Source organism: Leptodactylus fuscus, chromosome 8, assembly GCF_031893055.1.
Source record: "Leptodactylus fuscus isolate aLepFus1 chromosome 8, aLepFus1.hap2, whole genome shotgun sequence".
NCBI lineage: Eukaryota > Metazoa > Chordata > Amphibia > Anura > Leptodactylidae > Leptodactylus > Leptodactylus fuscus.
The window spans coordinates 66,783,787-66,806,266 of record NC_134272.1 but is presented as its reverse complement, the minus strand read 5'-3'; the positions used below and the strand labels follow the sequence as shown (position 1 = coordinate 66,806,266).

Here is a 22,480-nt window from a genome sequence, read left to right as displayed (position 1 = left end):
ATATTAATTTGGCTAATCCCCGCATCATAGCAACAAAGGCTTGTTGAAAAAATCGGGCATGTTGTTTAAGGGGTCTACCCCTAGAGGGCAGCAAACAGAGGCACTGTTTTCTTATTTACATCTTGGTAAACAGATTTGCATATTTTTCCCATAATCCACGGAGACTGAGAGACGGGTCTGGAGATAACGCAAGATAAAGGTGGGACTGCAATCCACAGGATGTCATAAACATGGGTCTTTGGGGTCCACGTTTAATTTGAGAAAAGGGGACCTCCTAACCTGCTTGGTTATTTTCGGAACTCCCATATAATTAAACCGAGACCTGCGTGAGACTGGTCAAGGAATGTCTAGAGATAGAGGTGGGTCCTGCATTTATCTATTTGGCTTTTATAGCGTATCCTATCGCTATGCCATAAATTCTGCAGATGGGAATACTCCTGTGCCCCTTTCCCCATTGTTACAGCAGGTCATCGTTGTGTCAGTCTTTGTTTCATGCGCCTTCACTTTCCTTGTAACCGTTCCCTTACTAGGTCAGTGTTCCACTTATTCTTAGATCTCTTTTTCTCTGGAACATCTCATTGAGTTATTAGTCGTCTTAGTAAATTTTTCAGGCTTTCCTTGTGCTCACAAAGTTGAATTATTAAAGTTAAACAGCTCCCGGATAGAGTTTCCTGGTGTGAGTGGGATGACCTCGTTCAGAAGTATCCACTTTACATCTCTGCAATAAATAATATACACAAGTCTGCAGAATTGCATGTTTTACACCGTGCCAACTCCGTCCCCAGCGTACAGCTCCTTTAATATTGCATGCGTAAATTGTTCCATCCATCCTCAGTGCGTGTTTTTCTATATTCACCTTGAAATTGTAGTGTAGATTAAAAAGCATAAGCAAGTCCTGGAGATGCAATAAATTGAAGGCCCCAGTGCATTTCCCTAGCTTTTAATATTATGTTGGAACAGAAACAAGTCTCCCTGGAGTGATGAAAACTCATGAAATGTTAATCTGTTAAAAATGTGTATTTATTGATATGGTGCTTATCTTAATGCAGCAATTCGGTTTTGGCAAGCTCATAACTGTTTAACTTGAACCCCCCACCCCCCCAAAAAAAATGCCTCTCTGTTTAGGGAAAGCTTAGTGCAGTATATTCACCTATATTCACTGTGCATTCGAGAGTAATTTTGTGAAGCATTGTTATGAAAGGGATTTTTTCTCATGAACATAACCTTATTTTTATTTTGGGAAAATTAGTAGTTAGACGTTTTGCAAATGTAAATCATTTTGCAGAGTTTTGAAGATTTTAATAAATATATTTTTCCAATATGTGTAGTTTCAACATCATATCATCATGGTGCAGGCAGTGTTTTTTCCACTGCTCCATCATTCAGTTTTTATTCTCTTTAGCCCACTGTAGCGTTGCCTTGCTGTCTCCCTTAGTAAGGGTTTAAATTGTCATTTGTTAATGTCTGTTGCTGTCTTTCACTGCTGAGGGTCTCCGGTAGCCGGAGCTTTCTTTCACAGTTTTGAGATGGACATATCAAACCTAAATTGCAACATTACAAAAAATCATCCAACACCCCCCCCCCCCCCATATCTATATATTTTTTTAAAGTAGACACCTGCAGAATTGTCAGAATGCCACTTGGTGCTGTATGCAAATAAGCACATTCATGCAATTTTGTTTTAAAGTGAATGTTTTATTTAAAAAATGCAAATATATATAGTTGGTAAAATTGGAAACCAAACAATAAATTATATGCACCAAGCCTCCTAAAAACAAGAGTTCAGTATGTGCAGCATTCATACATGTCACTAAAGCCTACACCCACATGTACGTGTCTTCAGAAAATCACCAGAATTGGAAGGAACAAAAATCTACTTTGAAGCTCGAAATGTTAAAAAAGTATCATCCTATCAAATGTAGGGATTATACATTGTAGAAAGCAAGTGAACCTCTAAACCCTATACATTTCTTGAAAGTAAACAACTTGAAGATTACATATGTCTCAATGAGTCATCAATAGCCACATCCACCTTCATGCAACTTTGTGACAAACACAAATAATTTTTGGAAAAATGCACTAAAACACACACACACACACACACACACACACACACACACACACACACACACACACACACACACACACACACACATATTTAAATATATATAACATATATATCCTATTAATATTATAAATGTGAAAGTTTATGAGTTTGTGGGTTTGTGTGTTTGGATGTTTGCATGTTCGGATGTTTGTTCCTCAATCACGGAAAACCCGCTCCACCGATTTGGCTGAAATTTTCCACAAACATAGTTAATACACCCGATTAAATAATAGGCTACTTTTCTTCACAATAGCGCACATACGTTTGTGCCAGGACCCCCACAAAACCCAAACTCACACCACCATCTCTGCAATCTCACACACTTTGGACCATAGCAAGCCACAAAATTCCTATTGCCCTCTACAGTCTCGCCCCTAACCCCACACAATCACATATACATATACTTTACCACTTTGCCCCTCACCTTAACGATACTCCAGGAGGCTCTCTTTAACGCTCCGGAGCAGCCATGTTTGCCGACCCCCACCGCTCTGACAATCCGCGACACCGCCCATCCATGTAAATACCCCTAGGAGGTCTAATAAATGCAAAAAAAAAAAAAAAGTTTAAAAAAAGTAAAAAAAAAAATATAAAAAAAATAAAAAGGATTAAAAATTCAAATCACCCCCCTTTCCCTAGAACACATATAAAAGTAGTTAAAAACTGTGAAACACATACATGTTAGGTATCCCCACGTCCGAAATCGCCCACTCTACAAAGCTATACAAATATTTTTCCTGTTCGGTAAACGCCGTAGCGGGAAAAATGGTCAAAAGTGACAAACCGCCATTTTTTCACTGTTTTGATTCTGATAAAAAATTTAATAAAAAGTGATCAAAGCAATTACATTTCCTGAAAATGGTAGAACTACAAAGTACACCCGGTCCCGCAAAAAAGACGCCCTATACATCCCCGTACACGCACGTATAAAAAAGTTACGGCTGTCGGAATATGGCGACTTTTCAAAAAATAATTTTTTAACACAGTTTTGGATTTTTTTAAGGGGTCAAAATGTAAATAAAACCATATAAATTTGGTATCCCCGGAATCGTAAAGAAACACAGAATACAGGGGACAGGTTATTTTGGTTGCACAGTGAACGCCGTAAAACCAAAGCCCATAAGAATGTCGCAGAAATGCATTTTTTCTTCAAATCCACCCCATTCAGAATTTTTCCCCTGCTTCCCAGTACATTATATAGAATAAATAATGGTGGCATCATGAAGAAAAATTTGTCCCAGGAAAAATTAAGACCTCATATGGCTCTGGGAGCGGAGAAATAAAAAAGTTATGGGGTTTAGAAGGAGGGGAGTCAAAAACGAAAATCAAACAATGCCATTGGCGGGAAAGGGTTAACTTCAAAAACTTCTGTCCCAAAGTCACTATGTAAAGTTTCTCACAACACCGTATAGCAGCTCTAATACAAAGTAACTGCAACACAAAAGTCTCCCGTATTCTCTGAAACAAGATACAAAGTTACATTTCATATCCCATACCTTATACACACTACGAAAACCTTACCCGCGCCTGTATATACCCACTGCTACAATCACCGCAGACGAAGTCGCGGGTACCAGCTAGTATTACATATACCGCAAACATCAACTACAACAGGACCTCGGACTCCCAAAAACACTGATATATAAGACAGGCAAGATTTTGCTGTTCACTAATATGTTAAAAATCTATACTGCACCTAGCAAACTGTGACACCAAAATCTAACTTTTTTGAGATTGCACAGCATACTGTATACGAAAACACATTTTAATCCTACTAATATTATAAATTTTTGTGTGTTTGGATGTTTGTGAGTTTGGATGTTTGTTCCTCAATCACGCTAAAAAACCTGGACGGATTTGCGTGCAATTTTCCACAAACATAGTTTTCCTTTAGGATTGAGTCATAGGCTACTTTTGGTGCCACTAAACAACATGGCTTCCTAGCAGGAGACTCACAAAAGCAGGACTCCTAGCCCCAGCTATAGACTCACACACACTGCCTGGCATTTCCTGTCTCAACCTGCCTGCACACTCCTTACTGTCACCTCAGGAGTAGCCCTCACTCACATTTACATATAGCTTACTTATACTTACCACACACACATATTTTTACAGGGGTGGATGTTAAAGAAATGCCAAAATCGCAGAAATGCGCCAACCAATTTTGTGCATGCAAATTAAATAGGACTTTACATAAAAATATTTTCTATCCCCCTATAAAAATTTTAGCAACCTATATGTTCATCTCTAGTGATAATCGTTAATACTATTATTTTAGCGTGTAACGGACATCGCTAGAGATGTATTTTACTTTAGAAAGCTCAGGTATGGACAGGACAAGGATTGGGTAAATTGTAAACTTTATTCACAACTGCATGTGATGTGTAAGTGTTTGGTGCGACTTTTTTTTTTTTTTTTTGGCGCTGCAACCTGGACAATGGTAAATGTCTAGGTGACAGCGCCAATAAACTTCCTGGTGGTTATGTTCATATGGTATTACATAAGAATACCCGACTAGTAAGGCTCAGGGGGGAATTACATTATACCTGTATGTGACAATCAGAGTGCGAAAGAACAGTATGCTCTCTGATTGACAGGAGAGGGGGTAACCGGAACTGAAGTCCCTGCTACCCCCCCCTCCTGGGGTCACATACAGGTTATGCACAGAGATGAGAATGATTCACCGTCTCTGTGCAGGCTGCAGGGCTCCTCCTCCCCCTCCCCTTCCTATTACAGTTAACAAGCTGATTCCCGAATCAGGAGGGGGACACAATATAGAGTCCTGTATCTCAGGACTCCTTTGGGCTATGAAGATAATTTTAGATTTATTTTAAAGATGAGAATCTCATCTTTAAAATTATACCAAGTTCTTCATAATAGCCCTTGCAGATACGGAGCGAATTGCTGTTAACACTGTTGAGAATTGGGATCTCCATGCCGAATAGCGTTTTCAACAGTGAATTGCTTCAGCACTGTAAGGGATAACATGAAGACCTTGGTATCATTTTAAAGATGAGATTCTCATCTTTAAAATGAATCTAAAATTATCTTCATAGCCGGAACGAGTCCAGAGATTTTGGAATTAGAGTTAAGGATGTAGTAACTACGTCCTCGGCTAGAAAGGTTCCACCCTGGGAGGACGTAGAGCTATGGCCTCAGCAAGGAAAAGGTTAAACTGTATCGGAGAGCGGGTCGCAGACAGATTGTGTCTGTTCCCATTGGCGCTAATTTAAACAATGTGAAGGACTGTCTTCTGGCATGTTTGTTTACTTTTGTAATAGAAGATAGTCATGCAAAAACAAAGTAATTCAAAAAGAAGTATTACTGATACAGATTACTATTACTGATACAAGTGGTGCTAATGGAGTGTTGTTGTTGTTGGTAATCGCTCCTCTCACAAACTCCACTTGAACTGAGGAATTCCGAGAAGCGTCTATTAGTAGACCTTCACTGCTCTGATAGGAATAGAGCCAGATCAAGGTCTGAAATTACTGTTTCAGACCACCTCATAATGAGAGATATTGTCCCCCCCAGTTGCAGTAGTACAGTAAATTACAACACTATCGCGTTTCTAAGCTGCTACAACTCCACAGCCCAGCCGAACATCACTGAGCTGTTAGTGGCCCTCATGTCACTATTATTGGTAAGCAATGGCTCCCCAGATCATTACAACAGCAGTAGGGACAGACTGTGACTTCACATCAAAGGTTGGGTTAACTCGCCACAGGGCCTCTATACTCAAAACTAACAGTCCTAAACTAAACCTGGATTTGTTGCTATAGTCTCTACAGTTTCAGTCCGTAGCAGTTCAGCTTTCTCGTTCACAACACCACTGTAAACTAAGGTGTTGTTGACCGGCTGTCAAAGACAGGACAAGTAATGGTCGCTGTGGCACCACATGGAAAAGGTTTCTACATGGACAGTGGTATGTAGTGAAAGTTCCTCCTGTGTCTGGAAGGCTTTGTGCTTGTTAGTGGTCAAACCGTCCTTTCTTCTAGGTTGTCTAGAACCCGTTCTCCCTTATTTTGTCACATAACCCCTACTCCCAATATCTCCATGGTTGAATCCCCTCTCAAAGGCTGTCAACTGGGCAAAATATTATTGGGTGCGTCTTAGAGGCATGTCTATCAGTCGGTGATCTGTCACTAAAAGGTACACTACCCAAAAGTAGTCTGGACCCCTTTTTATATGGGAAAGGTGTAAGCACTTTACTGCCTTCTTGTGGCAAGACCACACCTGTAATCCTTTACATATCCTTCTGAGACATAACAGCATGTGGAAGTTTGCAGCACTATCACATGGCTCTATCTGGGTGAATTATTTATTTTCTTGCCATTGAGTGTATATTGCATTTCAAGTATACATAAAAGTATGGTATGCATTAATATTGAAATGCTTCTTAGCCGTTGTGAATCCTATGTTCTGTATTTTCCCATGTAGCTGTAGCTATGAATGGCTTTAGTATACTAGTTTGTCTAAGATCATAAAGCACATTATTGCTTACATATGGTGGAGAGAGTATGAGAATGGCTTTCTTAGTGACCTCCACATACTGTTACATGAATTCCCTCCATTCCCCCCCCCCCATTATATTCACTTTGGACTCATGCCCAAATATGTATAGTTGCATCACTGAATATTTTGCAGGATTTAGAGATTGAGTATTGGGGGAAGATATCAAAACTGTAACGACTCATTAGAAAACTGAGTCCCGGTTCACATCTGCGTTGGGAAGTCCTTTTGGGGACCCCCCCCAAACAGAATACTGAATGCATTAAAAAGCAGTGAGCAATGAAAGCACACGGACCCTCAAATATATAGCCTATGGGGTCTGTGTGCTTTCATTGCTCACTGCTTTTTAATGCGTTCAGTATTCCGTTCGCGGGCTCCCCAAGCCGACTCCGCGAACGGAATATTGAACGCAGATGTAGGCTCTCCATGACTTGGTGTCCTGTTGCTCTTGCACCGTTGTATGCGAAAATGACGTCTGATACAAACTATAGGCTGAATTCTGTGATGTCTGAATAACAGGACAGCAACGACGTCCATCAAATTAGGCCCTAATACTACTTGGCTGCTTATGTTGTAAACGTTACAGCTAATTTTCATCTGTGGGGCATTTTCTTTTTCACTTATGGGCTTTGGTCTATCGATGGATACATAAAAATGGGCAAAAATAGAACGGGTGAATACACAAATTGAAATCAATCTTGTTACCGTTTTTTGACATTTGTGCGGGAATAAGACCTTAGTGGTACAGACGTTTTGCCACAGTAAGTACTTTTTTTCCCTTCTATATACTGTGCCCTAAGCCCGATCAACTACCTGTACATAGCCGTGTGTTTTCAGAACATAATCCTTTTCATGTCCACTTACTTTGTATAGTTTATTAGATGTTGACCATATTGCTTGGCAGTATGATCACTGATTTGTTCATGGTGCCTCAGACATGTTTTTAGCAGCCCTGACTATCCAGCTTTTATAACACTATCTGTATTTTCTAGAAGAAGCCTAGTTTGCTGGAAATACGTTTCAGCAGCTTTTCTGCTTTGTTGCATAGCAAAGAATAGTTTGAATGAATATTGATGGCTTATTGCTGCTCTCTTCACATTGAAATGCTTTTTTTTGCTTTCAAGTGTTCAGTCAATCCTTCTGTTAATGCAGCGCCATCCTTCAACCACTAGTTTGTATGCAGCTCCGCATTGGCGACATCCTGAGACGTTACTCCAACTCGCGCTGTAAGCTAAAATATTGTTGATCGTGCAGCTTTCAGGTTCCGAGGTCAGGCTAGTGGAAATTGGAAAACCTATTGGTGTGCTGCCCTGCGAACATTGCACTTATTACAAATCTCTCATAGCCACTTTTTCATTTGTACTCGAGAATTGTCTAACTCTGTGTCACAGTGTTTGAGCTTGAGCTAGCGCTTGTCTCTTGCCAGTCATTTGACTACATCCTGGTTAGAGTTGACATGCTGCTCTGTCTGGGGGCAGCACAGGAGGAGGATGATGATGATGATGATGATGGATGGCAGAGGGGATCCCTGCCATTCATTACCAAATGTGCAGCAGCTCTGGGGAGGTTCTAGTTCTCACTGAAGAGATCCAGTTGTTGTAAAGGGCCATTGATTAGCCATTAGGATGTACAATTAATAAAATGTATTTGCCAATTTAAAGAATTGTGAAATTATTAGCCCTGCACCAGAATCTGATTTATGGAGTACAAGCTTTCTCTACCCACCACAAGCTGTGATCAACAGTTTCTGTACTGTAGTCCAAAAAGATATCAAATATGACACCTCCAAACCTCAATGCCAGATTGCTGGGAAAGGAGGGGGGGGTTGTCTCTCTAACTCTTCGTGCTGTGTGCTGTATTACACAGCTGGGACCTGGTACTAACTGCCAGAGTAGGACAATATTTAGACTGATCTCATGATCAATATTGATCACGGCATCTTGGTGGCTAGGAGGAAAGATTGCACCACCCCGTGGATCCACCATGGTGGGATTGTGGAGTCCAAGGGGTTGCTATTGCACATGGAGATTCTAGGTGCGATGTAATGCAATACAGAAGTATTGCAGTACTTTCTACAGAGGATCAGTGAATCCCAGGTTCCAGTTGGATAGTGGTACAGGTGTGTGAGAGAACATAATTTAAAAAATAAACACAAAAAACTTCAGAATGAAAAAATGCAAAAACAAACATATTGGGTATCCCTATGTGCATACAAGTCTACACACACACCAATTTGTAAATTGTGATTTGGTCTCCTTACCTTTCCCAAAAATAGCAGTAAAAAGTAATCTACTCACCCTCCAACCTCCAACTGGCCGTCATGTATCGACTGCTGGGACCTACTGCTGCCTTCATCAACCACTTCACCACCTGGCTCACACACTTCCTATCCACAGACACCCCCGCCATGATCATGGGTGATTTCAACATCCCCATTAACACAGACCACCCCCCTGCTTCCAACCTCCTGTCCCTCACCTCCTCCTTTGGTCTCTCCCAATGGTCCTCCTCGGCCACCCACATAAAGGGGCACACGCTAGACCTCATATTCCACCGCCTCTGCTCCATATGCAGCCTCTCTAACTCTCCATCCACGCTCTCTGACCACAACCTGCTCACATTCTCTGCCCTCTCCTCTCCAATAGACACCCCAACCTCTAAACCAACACGCCCCCGCAGGAACCTCAACCGCCTTGACCCCTGCATCCTCTCAGACTCTCTCCTACCACTCGCTGACATATCCTCACTCCAGGACACAGATGCCGCTGCTGCCTTCTATAACACCACCATTACCTCAGCCCTTGACTCTGTAGCCCCCTACACAAACACCATAGCCCGACCCATCAATAGGCAACCCTGGCACACCGACTTGACTAAAAAACTGATACGTGGCGCGTGGGTTGCAGAACGCCTCTGGAAGAAAAGCCACTCCCAAGAAGACTTCCTCAGTTACAAAGAGGCAGTTCTCACATTTAAGAACGCACTCACCTCTGCAAAGCAGGTCTACTTCACCACACTCATATCTGCACTCTCTCAGAATCCCAAACAGCTATTCACCACCTTCAACTCCATCCTCCTGCGCTCCCTCCAACATCACTTATCTCAGCTGACAACTTTGCCTATTACTTCAAAACTAAAATTGACACCATCAGAGACACTCGCCCTACACCCCCGGTAACCCCTCTACCCAACTGCTCACTGCTCATCATCCTTGACCTGTTATTCCACTATCACTGATGGAAAAACTCTCCTCGCTAATCTCCAAATCCCATCTCCCCTCCAGCGCGCTTGACCCAATCCAGTCACATCTCATCCCCAAACTCACTGAAGTCATTACTCCGGCCCTAACCCATCTCTTCAACCTATCCCTAGCCAATGGATCCTTCCCCTCAGCCTTCAAACACGCCACTGTCACACCTATACTTAAAGAGGACCTTTCACCATATCTGGGCACAGGCAGTGTTATATACTGCCAGAAAGCTGACAGTGCGCTGAATTCAGCGCACTGTCGGCTTTCCCGATCTGTGCCCGGTGTAAAGCGCTATCGGTCCCTGTACCGTAGCGTTCCTCCCCGCTCCACAGCACAGCGCGATTGGCGCCGCGAGGCAGAAGGACGTCTCTGGCTAATGGTCAGAAACGCCCTTCTGACCATAGAAGAGCTACGGTACCGGGCCGTAAGCTCTTCACACCGGGCACAGATCGGGAAAGCCGACAGTGCGCTGAATTCAGCGCACTGTCAGCTTTCTGGCAGTATATAACACTGCATGTGCCCGGATATGGTGAAAGGTCCTCTTTAAGAAACCGTCCCTCGACCCGTCCTCTCCTGCCAACTATCGTCCCATCTCACTGCTCCCGTACACCTCAAAATTGCTTGAGCAACACGTCCACTCAGAACTCTCCTCCTATCTCTCGTCCAACCTGCTCTTTGACAGACTACAGTCAGGCTTCAGACCCCGGCACTCCACTGAAACTGCTCTAACAAAAGTCACCAATGACCTTCTAACTGCCAAAGCCAAGCGCCATTACTCTGTCATCCTCCTCCTTGACCTCTCCTCTGCCTTTGACACAGTTGACCACTCCCTCTTACTAGAAATTCTCTCATCCCTTGGTATCTCAGACCTGGCAATCTCCTGGATCTCCTCATACCTCACCGACCGCACATTCAGTGACTCCCACTCACACACCACCTCCTCACCTCGCCCTCTCTCTGTAGGTGTCCCCCAAGGCTCCGTCCTAGGACCCCTCCTGTTCTCCCCCTACACCCTTGGCCTGGGCCAACTCATAGAATCTCATGGCTTTCAGTACCATTGCTATGCCGATGACACCCAAATATACATCTCTGGACCAGACATTACCTCCCTGCTGGCCAGAGTTCCAGATTGCTTAGCGGCCGTAGCCTCCTTCCTCTCCTCCCGCTTTCTCAAACTCCACATGGAGAAAACGGAGTTCATCATCTTCACCCCACCCCGTATGGCCCCTCCACCTGACCCATCTATCAAAGTTAACGGAACCACAATTACCCCTGTCCCACAGGCCCGATGCCTTGGGGTAACCCTGGACTCTGACCTATCCTTCAAGTTACACATTCAGACCCCTTCTCTCATAGACTGTAAGCCCTCGCGGGCAGGGCCCTCTATCCCACTGTCCCAGTCGGTCACTGTTAGTATTATATCTACCTGTATATTTTGTGTATTGTATGTAACCCGCAAATGTAAAGCACCATGGAATTAATGGTGCTATATAAATAAACGATAATAACAATAATAATCAAAATTTACACATACTCAACATTGATACCAAGAAAACTATAACATGTTCTGCAAAAAAAAAAAAAAAAAAGGTCTCTGACATGGCTCCATCATTAAAAACGTAAAATACTTAGACATAAAATGGTGGCAAATTGTTTATTTTTGAAAAATGGCATAGAAATTTGGTTAATGCTGTAAATGTGTTGGCCCACTGGACAACGTTGGCATGTCACTGTTAATGCAGAGTAAACACCATAAAAAGGTATCTAAAAAGTAGAATTAACGACAGCGGTTCCCAAACTTTTTGAGTCGAGGCGCACTATTCAGGATGGAAGTTAGGGAGCGCGTAACATATTTTACCTAAAACCTCCATAAATGCCAAAGATAACGCGCAATATTATCGATGTGGGGGGAGCGGGGATTTCTAACGATTGATATTAGATATTACATTTTCAATTGTTGAACACTTCTGGTGCATTTGGCGCCACTAACTCTTCCACAAACTCTTCTGCCTGTTGAATTATTTCAGCATCAGTAATCTCTTCAACATTGTAATTTAAAAGTCGTATCACCAAAATTTGGTTCTGGATAATCATAACCATCCATATTCTAACTTTTTAACATAAAATATAATATATATATAATCTCCTCTCCTACTAATAATAATAATATATGTGGATGTTTGTTCCTTAATCACGGCCAAACCACTGAACGGATTTGGCTGAGATTGCACACATACCTGTATGTTGACTGGGAAGGAAACATAGGCTACTTCATAGGCCGCTCCATCCCCCGACATCATGACCGCTAACGGAGAACGTATGGTCCTGCTACGCTAACCGGAAAACATGGTGGCGGCTTGCCGCTCCGACGCAACACTGACATGCAGGCTGGCTGTGCGGTGCAGGACGAGCCACTCGGGTGTGCACATCCTGCACTCTGGACACAACCGTGCATATCCACAGCTACGGAGTGAAGCGGATACGCGGCCTTACTCACTGTGGCAGGGCAAGTGGATCGGCTGTGTGAGTATCCAAGGTGGACTGTAGTGTTCGGTGCCAGGGAACACGGTATAGGACTTTGGAGGGCCATGGGTGTTGCGCAGGAGGGGAGGGGGCAGCGCAACAGTGGTTTGGGGAGTCAGAGGGGTGCCCAGGGCCCCCTTACCAGGGATGCCGCGGAGGTAGGGTTTAGAGGTGCGCTTGGGAGGAGGGGGCCACGCTACAGGGGTTTGGGTGGGCCGGAGCCACGCGGGCCAGGGGCCACGAGTAAGATACATGTATCTGCACGTGGTACAAAGTACCACGTGCTGAAAGATTACATACGCGCGTCTGCACACAGTTCCACAAGCCGACGGATTACATACACGCGTCTGCACACAGTTCCACACGCCAGAGGATTAAATATGCATGTCTGCACACAGTTCCACAACCCAAAGGATTTCATACGCACGTCTGCACACAGTACCACACACCAGAGAATTAAATACACAGGTCAGCACACAGTATCACACACCAGAGCATTAGATACGCATGTCTGCACACAGTACCACAAGCCGGAGGGATTAGATACACACCACTACACACAGTACCACACGCCGTAGGATTAGATACGCGCCAATGCACACAGTTACACATGCCGTAGCATTAGATACGCACATCTACACACAGTTCCACATGCCAAAGGATTAGATATGCGCGTTTGTACAAAATACCATAAGCCGGAGGATTACATACACACGTCTTAACACAATACCACACCAGAGGATTAGAAACGCACGTCTGCACACAGTTCCACACGCCGCAGGATTATGTACACGCCACTGCACACAATACCACACGCCTGAGGATTGGATACATGCTAATGCACACAGTTACACACGCTGCAGGATTAGATACACGCATCTACACACAATTCCACATGCCGGAGGATTACATACGTGCGTCTATACAGAGTTCCACATGCCGCAGGATTAAACTTGCTTGTCTTCCACATGCCAAACAATTAGATACGTGCGATATAGCTTCACTCCAGATCTCCATATCAACCGAACCCTGGTTTGTCACTAATATCTGATATGAGATACACATGATCACATGATGCTTATGGACACACACACATACAATATACAAAATACACCAATTCAAAACTGGACAATTGTTAAGGGGCCACTACACAAACAAAATATGAAATATACCCGTGCGAAGCCGGGTCCTCCTGCTAGTATACTATAATGGGATTCAATATTCGATCAAGTAGTCGAATATTGAGGCTCTACTCGAAACGAATATCGAATCTCGAATACTTCACTGTCCGCTCATCTCTATTGTTAACCATTTATTACTGCCATATCACGGAGCACTTGGTGCTCCCCGGAGCACAGTTTGGGAAATTCTGATTAACGCTAATCATTCAAAATGTCATGTTCCCAAATATGGTGCCAAATAAAAATAGAGTTCATAACGTAAAGAATAAGGCCTCTCAAAGTTATGTCAGGGCTCGTTCACATCTGCGTTCTCCTCTCCGTACTGCAGCTTTCTGTTTCCTGCATAAAACAGAGCAGGATACGGAAACCTGCAGGAGTCTTTCTCACCCATTCATTTGAATGGGTGAGAAAGCTGTCCGGCGGTGAGCGTTTTATGCTCTCCGCCGCAAAACCGGGTTTTATAATCTGGACACAGTTGGACATGCAGTACTCTGTGTCCAGATTAAAAGATCCGGTTTTGCGGCGAAGAGAATAAAACGCTCACCGCCGCTCACGGCCGGACCCGGTCTGTGGTTTCCGTCTTCTGGCATGCAGAAGACGGAAACCACAGAACGGAGACCCTGAACGCAGGTGTGAACCTAGCGTCAACGGTGAAAAAAAAAAGTTATGAATTTTGGAAGGTGGAAATCGAAAACACCTGCGCAGATGTGAGCTTTGCCTTTTGTGGTTACTTTTGTCTAAATAATTTGCTGGTGGATACCACAATGAATGCAGGTACTATCTATAGTTTGACACTTGTCAGGACCCAGCCATATTGTAGGCAGGTCATTAGAGTCACTACCTGCATGAGAAGCCAGCAAGTTATCTTACTATCCATAGGTACAGGTTCAGGATGAATTAAACCTCTTTTGATGATGTCACAGAATTGCTGCAATACTCTTGTCACTTGTATGAATAAGTAACTTTTTCAGAGACTTGCATGTGAATTTAATTGAATGCCTTCTCTTGCCTTGTGTTACTTTGTATTAATGGAGTATGGGTGGATGGATGGGCTCTTGTACACTGCAGGGAAGTGGAGACGGGTGAGGTTACTTTAAAGGGGCTCTATCATTGGCAAAAGTAATTTTTAGCTAAGCACATACTTGCATAGCCTTTAGAAAGGCTATTTCACACATACCTTTTATATGTAAATCGCCTCAGTAGTATTTGAATGAGCCTGTTTTTATGCATTTGCTAATTAGCCTCCACTGTGCACCCTGGAAATCTTATCGCGCAATCTCCCTGCTATTCTCTCCTGTGTGTGGGTGTATACAGGGTGCTGCTGCTGACTTATCTCCCTGCTTTCGCACACCGATAGGAGAGAATAGCAGAGAGGAGGCTGCTGGGAACTTCCTGTGCTGGCTGCAAGCTAATTAGCATATGAATAAAAAAAATTGGCTCATTCAAAAACTACTGAGGCGATTTACATACAAAAGGTAGGTGTGGCATAGCATTTCTAAAGCCTATGCAAGGATGTGCTTAGTTAAAAATGACTTTTCCCAATGATAGAGCCCCTTTAATGAACACAGTAGCGGTTCGATTTCAGGTGTGACTCTGGTTTCACAAGTTTTATTTCATGTTGTAAAAAATCTGTCCCAGGAAAGAGATAACTTAGAAGGTTAGAAAGATACTAAAGCCTTTATCGCTGTCTTACCAGTTCTTTCATTTTTTTCTTTTGCAGAAGTAGCAGAACTTGAAGCAAACCTGCCATGTAAGTAACCTCTCTGTGTATTGTTTGTATTAGGCCTTATGTACCCAATTGTGGATAAAAATAGATACCCATTAGAGATGAGCGAGTACTGTTCGGATCAGCCGATCCGAACAGCACACTCCATAGAAATGAATGGATGCACCTGGTACTTCCGCTTGGACGGCAGCCGGCGCGCTTAACCCCCCGCGTGCCGGCTACGTCCATTCATTTCTATGCGAGCGTGCTGTTCGGATCGGCTGATCCGAACAGTACTCGCTCATCTCTAATACCCATACATTGCACTGACCCCACACACACTTATTTATAGTATAGTATTTTTAATTTTATTGGAGTATTTTAATTCCATGGCGTGTGATTGCACGATTGTGATCAAAATCAGAATTATGCTTTTTTTTATATATATAATATATCCTAGTGTGACATATCCCGTTTATCACATTTGGGAGAGTTTTTGTGGACTAGGCTACTTACATAGCTTGTGTAAATGGTGCCGGTGCCAAGAGTGGAATTCATGGTTTTGTCAGTAAGAATATGCTAAGCCTCTGACAGGAGTGTGAACTAGGGCTAACGAACATCCAGTTTTCCTGTTTGACATCTGTTGGGTTGATCTGTTATTTTCGTACACATATTATGGAAAGATCGTGTCATTACGGTGGTTAATTGAATCATGCCATTCTTATAGTTGACTGTATAACATCTGAGCATGTAATCTTCACTGTAAGTATAATAATCACATTACATTTCCTGTATAAATTGTATTATTTTTATCCCATTAGGCACCTGCAAAGTGAATTTCCCTGACCCCAACAAGCTGCATTACTTCCAGCTGACTGTGAGCCCAGGTAATCTGCCAGTGCTGTGCGGGGCCGTGTCTCAGACACGGGTGACTCTGAGGTTAAATACTTTACAGCAGCCATGCTAATGGGATCAGAGCACATTTCCTTAGGTAGTTTTCTTTCCAGTATTGTCCTTTGGAATGGTTGAGTCCTGTAATAAACATGTCAGTGTTTTTAACAACTGGAAATTGCAACAAAGTCAGAAAAAAAAAATGTTTTTTCTCAAGTTCAACTCATTCTTAAAGAGGAGTTTTGTGTGCAGGTTTTTTAAGCCAATGCTAGACATGGGTCCAATCCTTGCTTTTTTTTATTTCTTTCTTTGGCTCAATAACTGAATGAAAACCAAACAAAAACTCTGGCCTCTTTCCAAAAAATGTGTGAGACTGCCAGGAGACCTCCTAGCCATAGGGACACGGCAGTGTCATGTACTCGCTGCTGATCTTTTGTCAACAGGTAAATCCTTATTAAACTCATGACAGCCACTTGTAGACCTGCTTCTACACTTTCCAAAGCTGCCTTTCTTATTCTGCATTGCAGCTCCACTTTAATAAAATTCAGGATTTTATTCTTGTACAAATTAGCCGCAAGGGCTTTAGGGGCATTTCTTCTCTTCTACGGGCTTCGCTTTACTCTAGTTTATCGTTCTTCACTGCAGACACATTGGAAATGTCACCTAGGCCTCGTTCACATCAGCGTTTGTATTCCGTCCGGGGGATTCTGCATGAGGACCCCTCGAACGGAACACCGAACGCAATTGCAAGCAATGTGCCAGAGAAAGCACATGGACCCCATAGACTATAATGGGGTCCGTGTGCTGGCCGCCAGATCTCCGCAGGGATCATGCGGACAGGAAACTAGTTTACAATCTACTTTCCTGCCCGCATGATTCGTTCGGGCAGCACGTGGCAAGCACATGGACCCCATTATAGTCTATGGGGTCCGTGTGCTTTCTTTGGCACAGCGCTTGCAGTTGTGTTCAGTATGATTATAATACATAGTAGACCCATGTTTAAAGACCTAACATCTATTGTACTATTATGGTGTATGTCTGGAAGGGGTTAAAGCATGTCTTATTAAAATGTTATCAAGGGGTTATTAAATTGGTAACCAGATGGAGAAGAGCCGTAACCTAGCACATTATTTAGAAGGAACATCCCAATGAATAGTAGGTAATCCGCATCCGTGTTGAACCCGAGGTTATCAACAATATTCAAGAAGCTTGTAGCATTTGAACTATGCTCAATTGTCATTTAAGTGCATTAAAACACATGTTGGAGTACAGACCTACACAGCAGCCAATGTTTGGCGGTGTGAATAAATACTAAGCTGACTTGCAGTTATTGAGGTTTTGTTTTTTGTTTTTTTGTATTTCTTGAATACCATCATATTGCTCTGTCACCAGGTTCTAAACTGAACTGCCTGCAATAGAAATCTGATACAAGTCTGTGTGTACTGGAGCATGTCATGGGCATCTGCTGCATCATTACCCTTTCTGTCCTCCTATTTGGAACATCAGATTTCTCTTCTAGATGTTTCTTCCACAACAAAATATACAAATCTGAGAACTGCTAAATGTGGGAATTTTTTAGGTGTATTCATATGTAATGCATACTGTTTATTTATCAAGACGTATCAGAATATAAAACATTTTTATAGAACTTATTATTTTAATTTTTTTTTTATAGAACTGTGCGAATGTTTTAGCCAGGTCTGGAAAAATACTACAAAATAAGAATGCTTTCAAAAATAGAGGGATTTTGTCAATTCACAATATGAAGTGTATGAACATAAGAGGAATCTGGGTGGCATTAATATTTGGTGTGACACTTGCCGATTGGAGGAGGAGTCCTGGATGTGATGATATGACCTCCACAGAGCCCTGATATCATCATCATCATTATTATCCAGTCTGTCTGAGCTTAAGAATTGATACTGTTTGAAGGCAATGATCACACCAAATATTGATGGGCTTTAGAGCAGCGCTAACAATAACGGAATCATAAATGACCCATTAGAAGTCAAATTTGGGACACTGATCAGACGTGGTTTTATGAGGTGAAGCCATGGCACAGGCTCAAACTAAACTTAATCCATATATATATATATATATATATATATATATATATATATATATATATATATATATATAATTTTTTTTATTTTATTTTTAAGCGTGTGTTTTCATATTTTTAGGCTTTTTTTTTTTTTTTTAAATAAGAAATTGTCAACACCTTAGCAGAATAATTTAGGTTCATGTTTTTTGCTGGACCTGAACCGCAAGACCTGCATACAGAAAGTATATTGGAAAAATGTATTACAATAACATTTGTTGAAACGGGACAACCCTGTTCATTTTTGGGGGCATCTCTTTTTACAAAATTTGACGTTATCCTTTGAACAATTCCTACGACCGCTACCAAGATCCCAGAAGGCTTGCTATAGATTGCCATAACTCTTGGCATGTTCTCTCCTCAACCCCCTATCTGTTCACATTGAGTTATTGGTATTGTCCACTCCCAGGGCCCGTGTGGACAGGGTGTGCGTCCACTTATGGACAATAGTATGGTAAGATCCAACGTAAGATTTGTTTCTGCATTGGCTTACCTATAAATACATTTTTCGTTTTACAAGCAATAATTTCTATAAGAATACATTGGCTCAGCAGTGCAGACAACGCAGGTGATACTTTTATACCCTGTACGGCAGCCAGCGCTTTGATTTGCCAGTAGTGATACTTGAGATCGCTGGGATACGTGAAGACGTGATGAGTTTCAATATTAATATTTCGGACACTTGATATTTAGTGGAACAGGTTGCAGTTGTGATTTTTTTTTTTTTTTTTGGTCCTTGGCTTATTTGTAATGGAGCGATGTGTCCTGTAGGAGGCATTATTAACACATTATTTCTACCGTGTATGATGCAGTTTTTCATATATAGAAGAATTGGTTTTGCAGCAACAAACCTTAAGAATTATGAAAATATAAAATACTTTCGTTCAAGCAAGTGCGTTTTGTAAAGTAATTTTATTTTTATCCATTTTGTTAAATTGTTGTTCTTAAAAAAATTTTTTTTTTTTTTTTTAATTTTTTTTTTTTTTGTATAATCCTCTGTCATATGTGTATACAGAAGCCTCAACGTTGAGATTAGAGATTTCGGTAGCATGTGTGAATAAGTAGTACGACCACTTATTTGTCTCCTTAGGCATACAGTAACTTCTAGCCACATTTCCAGGATGGTGATGAGTGTGTGACCATCAGCCCTGGCAGATTTTTCGGTATATATACCAGTTTTCTGATGTAAATGAGGACAGAAATCTGCAATAACTAGGGGCTGGTGTATATTTCATTATTTGAGCATAGCCTGCTGGGTTATGTGCTCACTTTACAAGACGTGCACCTAGTCAATAAATTTAGCACATTCTCCGGCAGCGCAGGGGATCTCAATACCAGTCCTGGTAAGTTTTTAAAAAATGCTTTCATTGCTGAACTTCATTAAAATGAACGGTGCTGACGTGCAGTACCACTTGCATCCATGGATACTTTCGGGGGCTACTTATGGGGGAATGCACCAAATTTCTCTTACAGCTAATTTTGCATCTGCGTTGAGGGCTTCATTAGGATTCTGTTGGTTGTAAATTGTCTGGCTCTTTGTGGGGCCGGTCTGGCTGTATCAGTCATACAACAGATCTGGCACTGAATTTCATAGCTCTTCAAGTGGAAAAGCATGTCAACAGAGCTTTATACAGGCTATTTCTTGGCAATGACTTCAGTCTGATATAAAGTATAAATTTAGAAGCAACAAGAAAAACAACACGCGAGGGACTGTCTCATAGAATACCATTTTGGATAAAATGGTAAATGTGATTTTTGGGTAGAGTGTTCCTTTAAGACTAAGGCTACATTTGGTGGAAAGCTGTTTGCAGTAAAAAAATAAATACATTTTGAGCCAAAGTCAGTCCGACACCTGAAACCCCACCTATCAGACTGCTGCACCCTAAATACCAAGTACAGCAATGTACACTGCATAGTGGCTGCGCTAGGTATTGCAGTTCAGCCCTCATGTCAGGCAGCCTCATCAGAAATCTGGGTTCAGTAACCGGGAGTGAACTGCAAATTAGATAGTGATAGAAGCTTTTAGAGAGGTTTTCAGGCAAAAAGCATTAACGTATTTAAAGTGCATTATATATTATTTATTTTATTTTTTTTATTCGAAGGTTTTATTGGGTTTTTAAAATTTTATATACAGTACAAAGAACAAATATCCTTGCAATTACAAACCAAAAGATGGGCAAAGTACATCACTTATGCATTATAGCTCCGAATTATATTTTGATCCAGGATCGCATGCTCTATGAAACGAGACAAAGTTGGCTAAAAAGTTAAAGAGGACCTTTCACCATATCCGGGCACAGGCAGTGTTATATACTGTCAGAAAGCTGACAGTGCGCTGAATTCAGCGCACTGTCGGCTTTCCCGATCTGTGCCCGGTGTGAAGAGCTTACGGCCCGGTACCGTAGCTCTTCTATGGTCAGAAGGTCGTTTCTGACCATTAGCCAGAGACGTCCTTCTGCCTCGCGGCGCCTATCGCGCTGTACTGTGGAGCGGGGAGGAACGCCCCCTCCCTCTGCTCACACAGCTTGTCCGTAGACTAGCATTATCAGGAGCGGGAGGGGGGAGTTCCTCCCGGCTCCACAGCACAGCGCGATTGGCGCCGCGAGGCAGAAGGACGTCTCTGGCTAATGGTCAGAAATGCCCTTCTGACTGTAAAGCGCTACGGTACCGGGGCCGATAGCGCTTTACACCGGGCACAGATCGAGAAAGCCGACAGTGCGCTGAATTCAGCGCACTGTCAGCTTTCTGGCAGTATATAACACTGCATGTGCCCAAAAGTGGTGAAAGGTCCTCTTTAAACTCCATTTAAGCCTCTAACAGCAATTTCCAGGGGATTCTGTAGCAGGTTATGTCTACTATAACACAGAAAAGTATAATGTAGACAAGCGAGACACCTTTTGCTATATAGTGTGTAGGCCCAGTTGTCCCTGTGCTCTTGCAACCTCCGCTGTTCTATAGCCAATCTGTGCTGCAATAAATCTATTTCTAGAGATAAACCCTTAGCCGTACATATGTATGTTGTGGAATGAAAAATTTGCAGTAGTGCAATGTAATAGTATGCCTGCATCGTTTTTACTGGTTAAACCTCATGTAGTTGTTTAGTTTTTGCAGGGCTGTCCGTTGGGATTGGGTGGACAGGAACGTTACTATGGCTTTTAGTGAATTAAAGGGGTTGTCCAGGATAACTATAAACCCCTACACTAATCTAAACACCCTCTCCTGCCTACTTTCTAAATTACATAATTAATCAAAAATTAATATTTATATGTGACCGCCCTAGGGACATTTTCTGATTATCAGGTGACGATCCATTTCCCCATTTCAAGAAAAGGATAGTCACTACTACCCTCAACACCCCGCCGCATCCACTCCATCATGCTTCTCGTCTAGGCTTCCTTCTGCAGGAAACTGCTCCTCCTCCTTCCTTTTTTAAACTGTAATTTTTATTGAAAGGATTTTTGTAAAATACAATACAACACAAGAGTTGAAAACATGAAAAACGTGAAAGTGGAGCAATGCATAGAACGTCAAATAGACTGTGAATGTATACACATCACAAAAACCTGAGTAGAAATGAGGGGGGTGGGGGAGGAAGCGAAGGGAAGGGGAAGGAGTCAGAGACCATTCAAAATACAGTATGCGTTCCAAGATGACCATATAGCCTGGAACGCCTCAACAGTATGGTTAAGTGTGGATGTCAAGTTCTCCATGCTACGGACATCCTTAACTCGGGCTACAAGATCAGAACCAGAGGGAGGAGAGGCACTCTTCCATCGGAGAGCTATGAGAGTTTTGGCTGCGGTACGGAGATAAAGAAACAATTTAGAGGTGCTTACCCAGATGAGCAGGGGGGAGATTGAGGGGATCTAAAGGGACACCTTGAATAAATAGAGCGTCTGTAAGGGACTTGACCTCCAGCCAGAATGGACGGATCCCTGGACAGTCCCAAAAAATATGATACAGGGTACCCACTCCTGCCCGGCAACGCCAACACTGGGAAGAAATGTTAGGATTAAGGGAGTGGAGCAAGGCTGGGGTATGGTACCAGTGCATAAGTAGCTTGTACTGAGTCTCCCGGAATGTAACACAGGTCGAGGATTTAGCTGCACGGGACCAGGTAATTTGCCATTGGTTCGGGGAGATCTGCCTGTTCAAGGCCCCAGACCACCTCTCCATATATTTATGCGATATGGGGCCCTGCTGTCCAGAG

General features: G+C 42.5%; 1 protein-coding gene across 1 annotated transcript in view; it reads left to right on the top strand.

Annotated features, from left to right (window-relative positions):
* Positions 1-22,480, top strand: part of UBE2F (ubiquitin conjugating enzyme E2 F (putative)) — a 144,210-nt gene that overhangs the window by 8,876 nt on the left and 112,854 nt on the right. The window contains exons 3-4 of the mRNA XM_075283958.1: positions 15,294-15,323; positions 16,100-16,165. Of these exons, the coding sequence (XP_075140059.1) occupies positions 15,294-15,323; positions 16,100-16,165 (96 nt within the window). The remainder of the gene's footprint in view (positions 1-15,293; positions 15,324-16,099; positions 16,166-22,480) is intronic.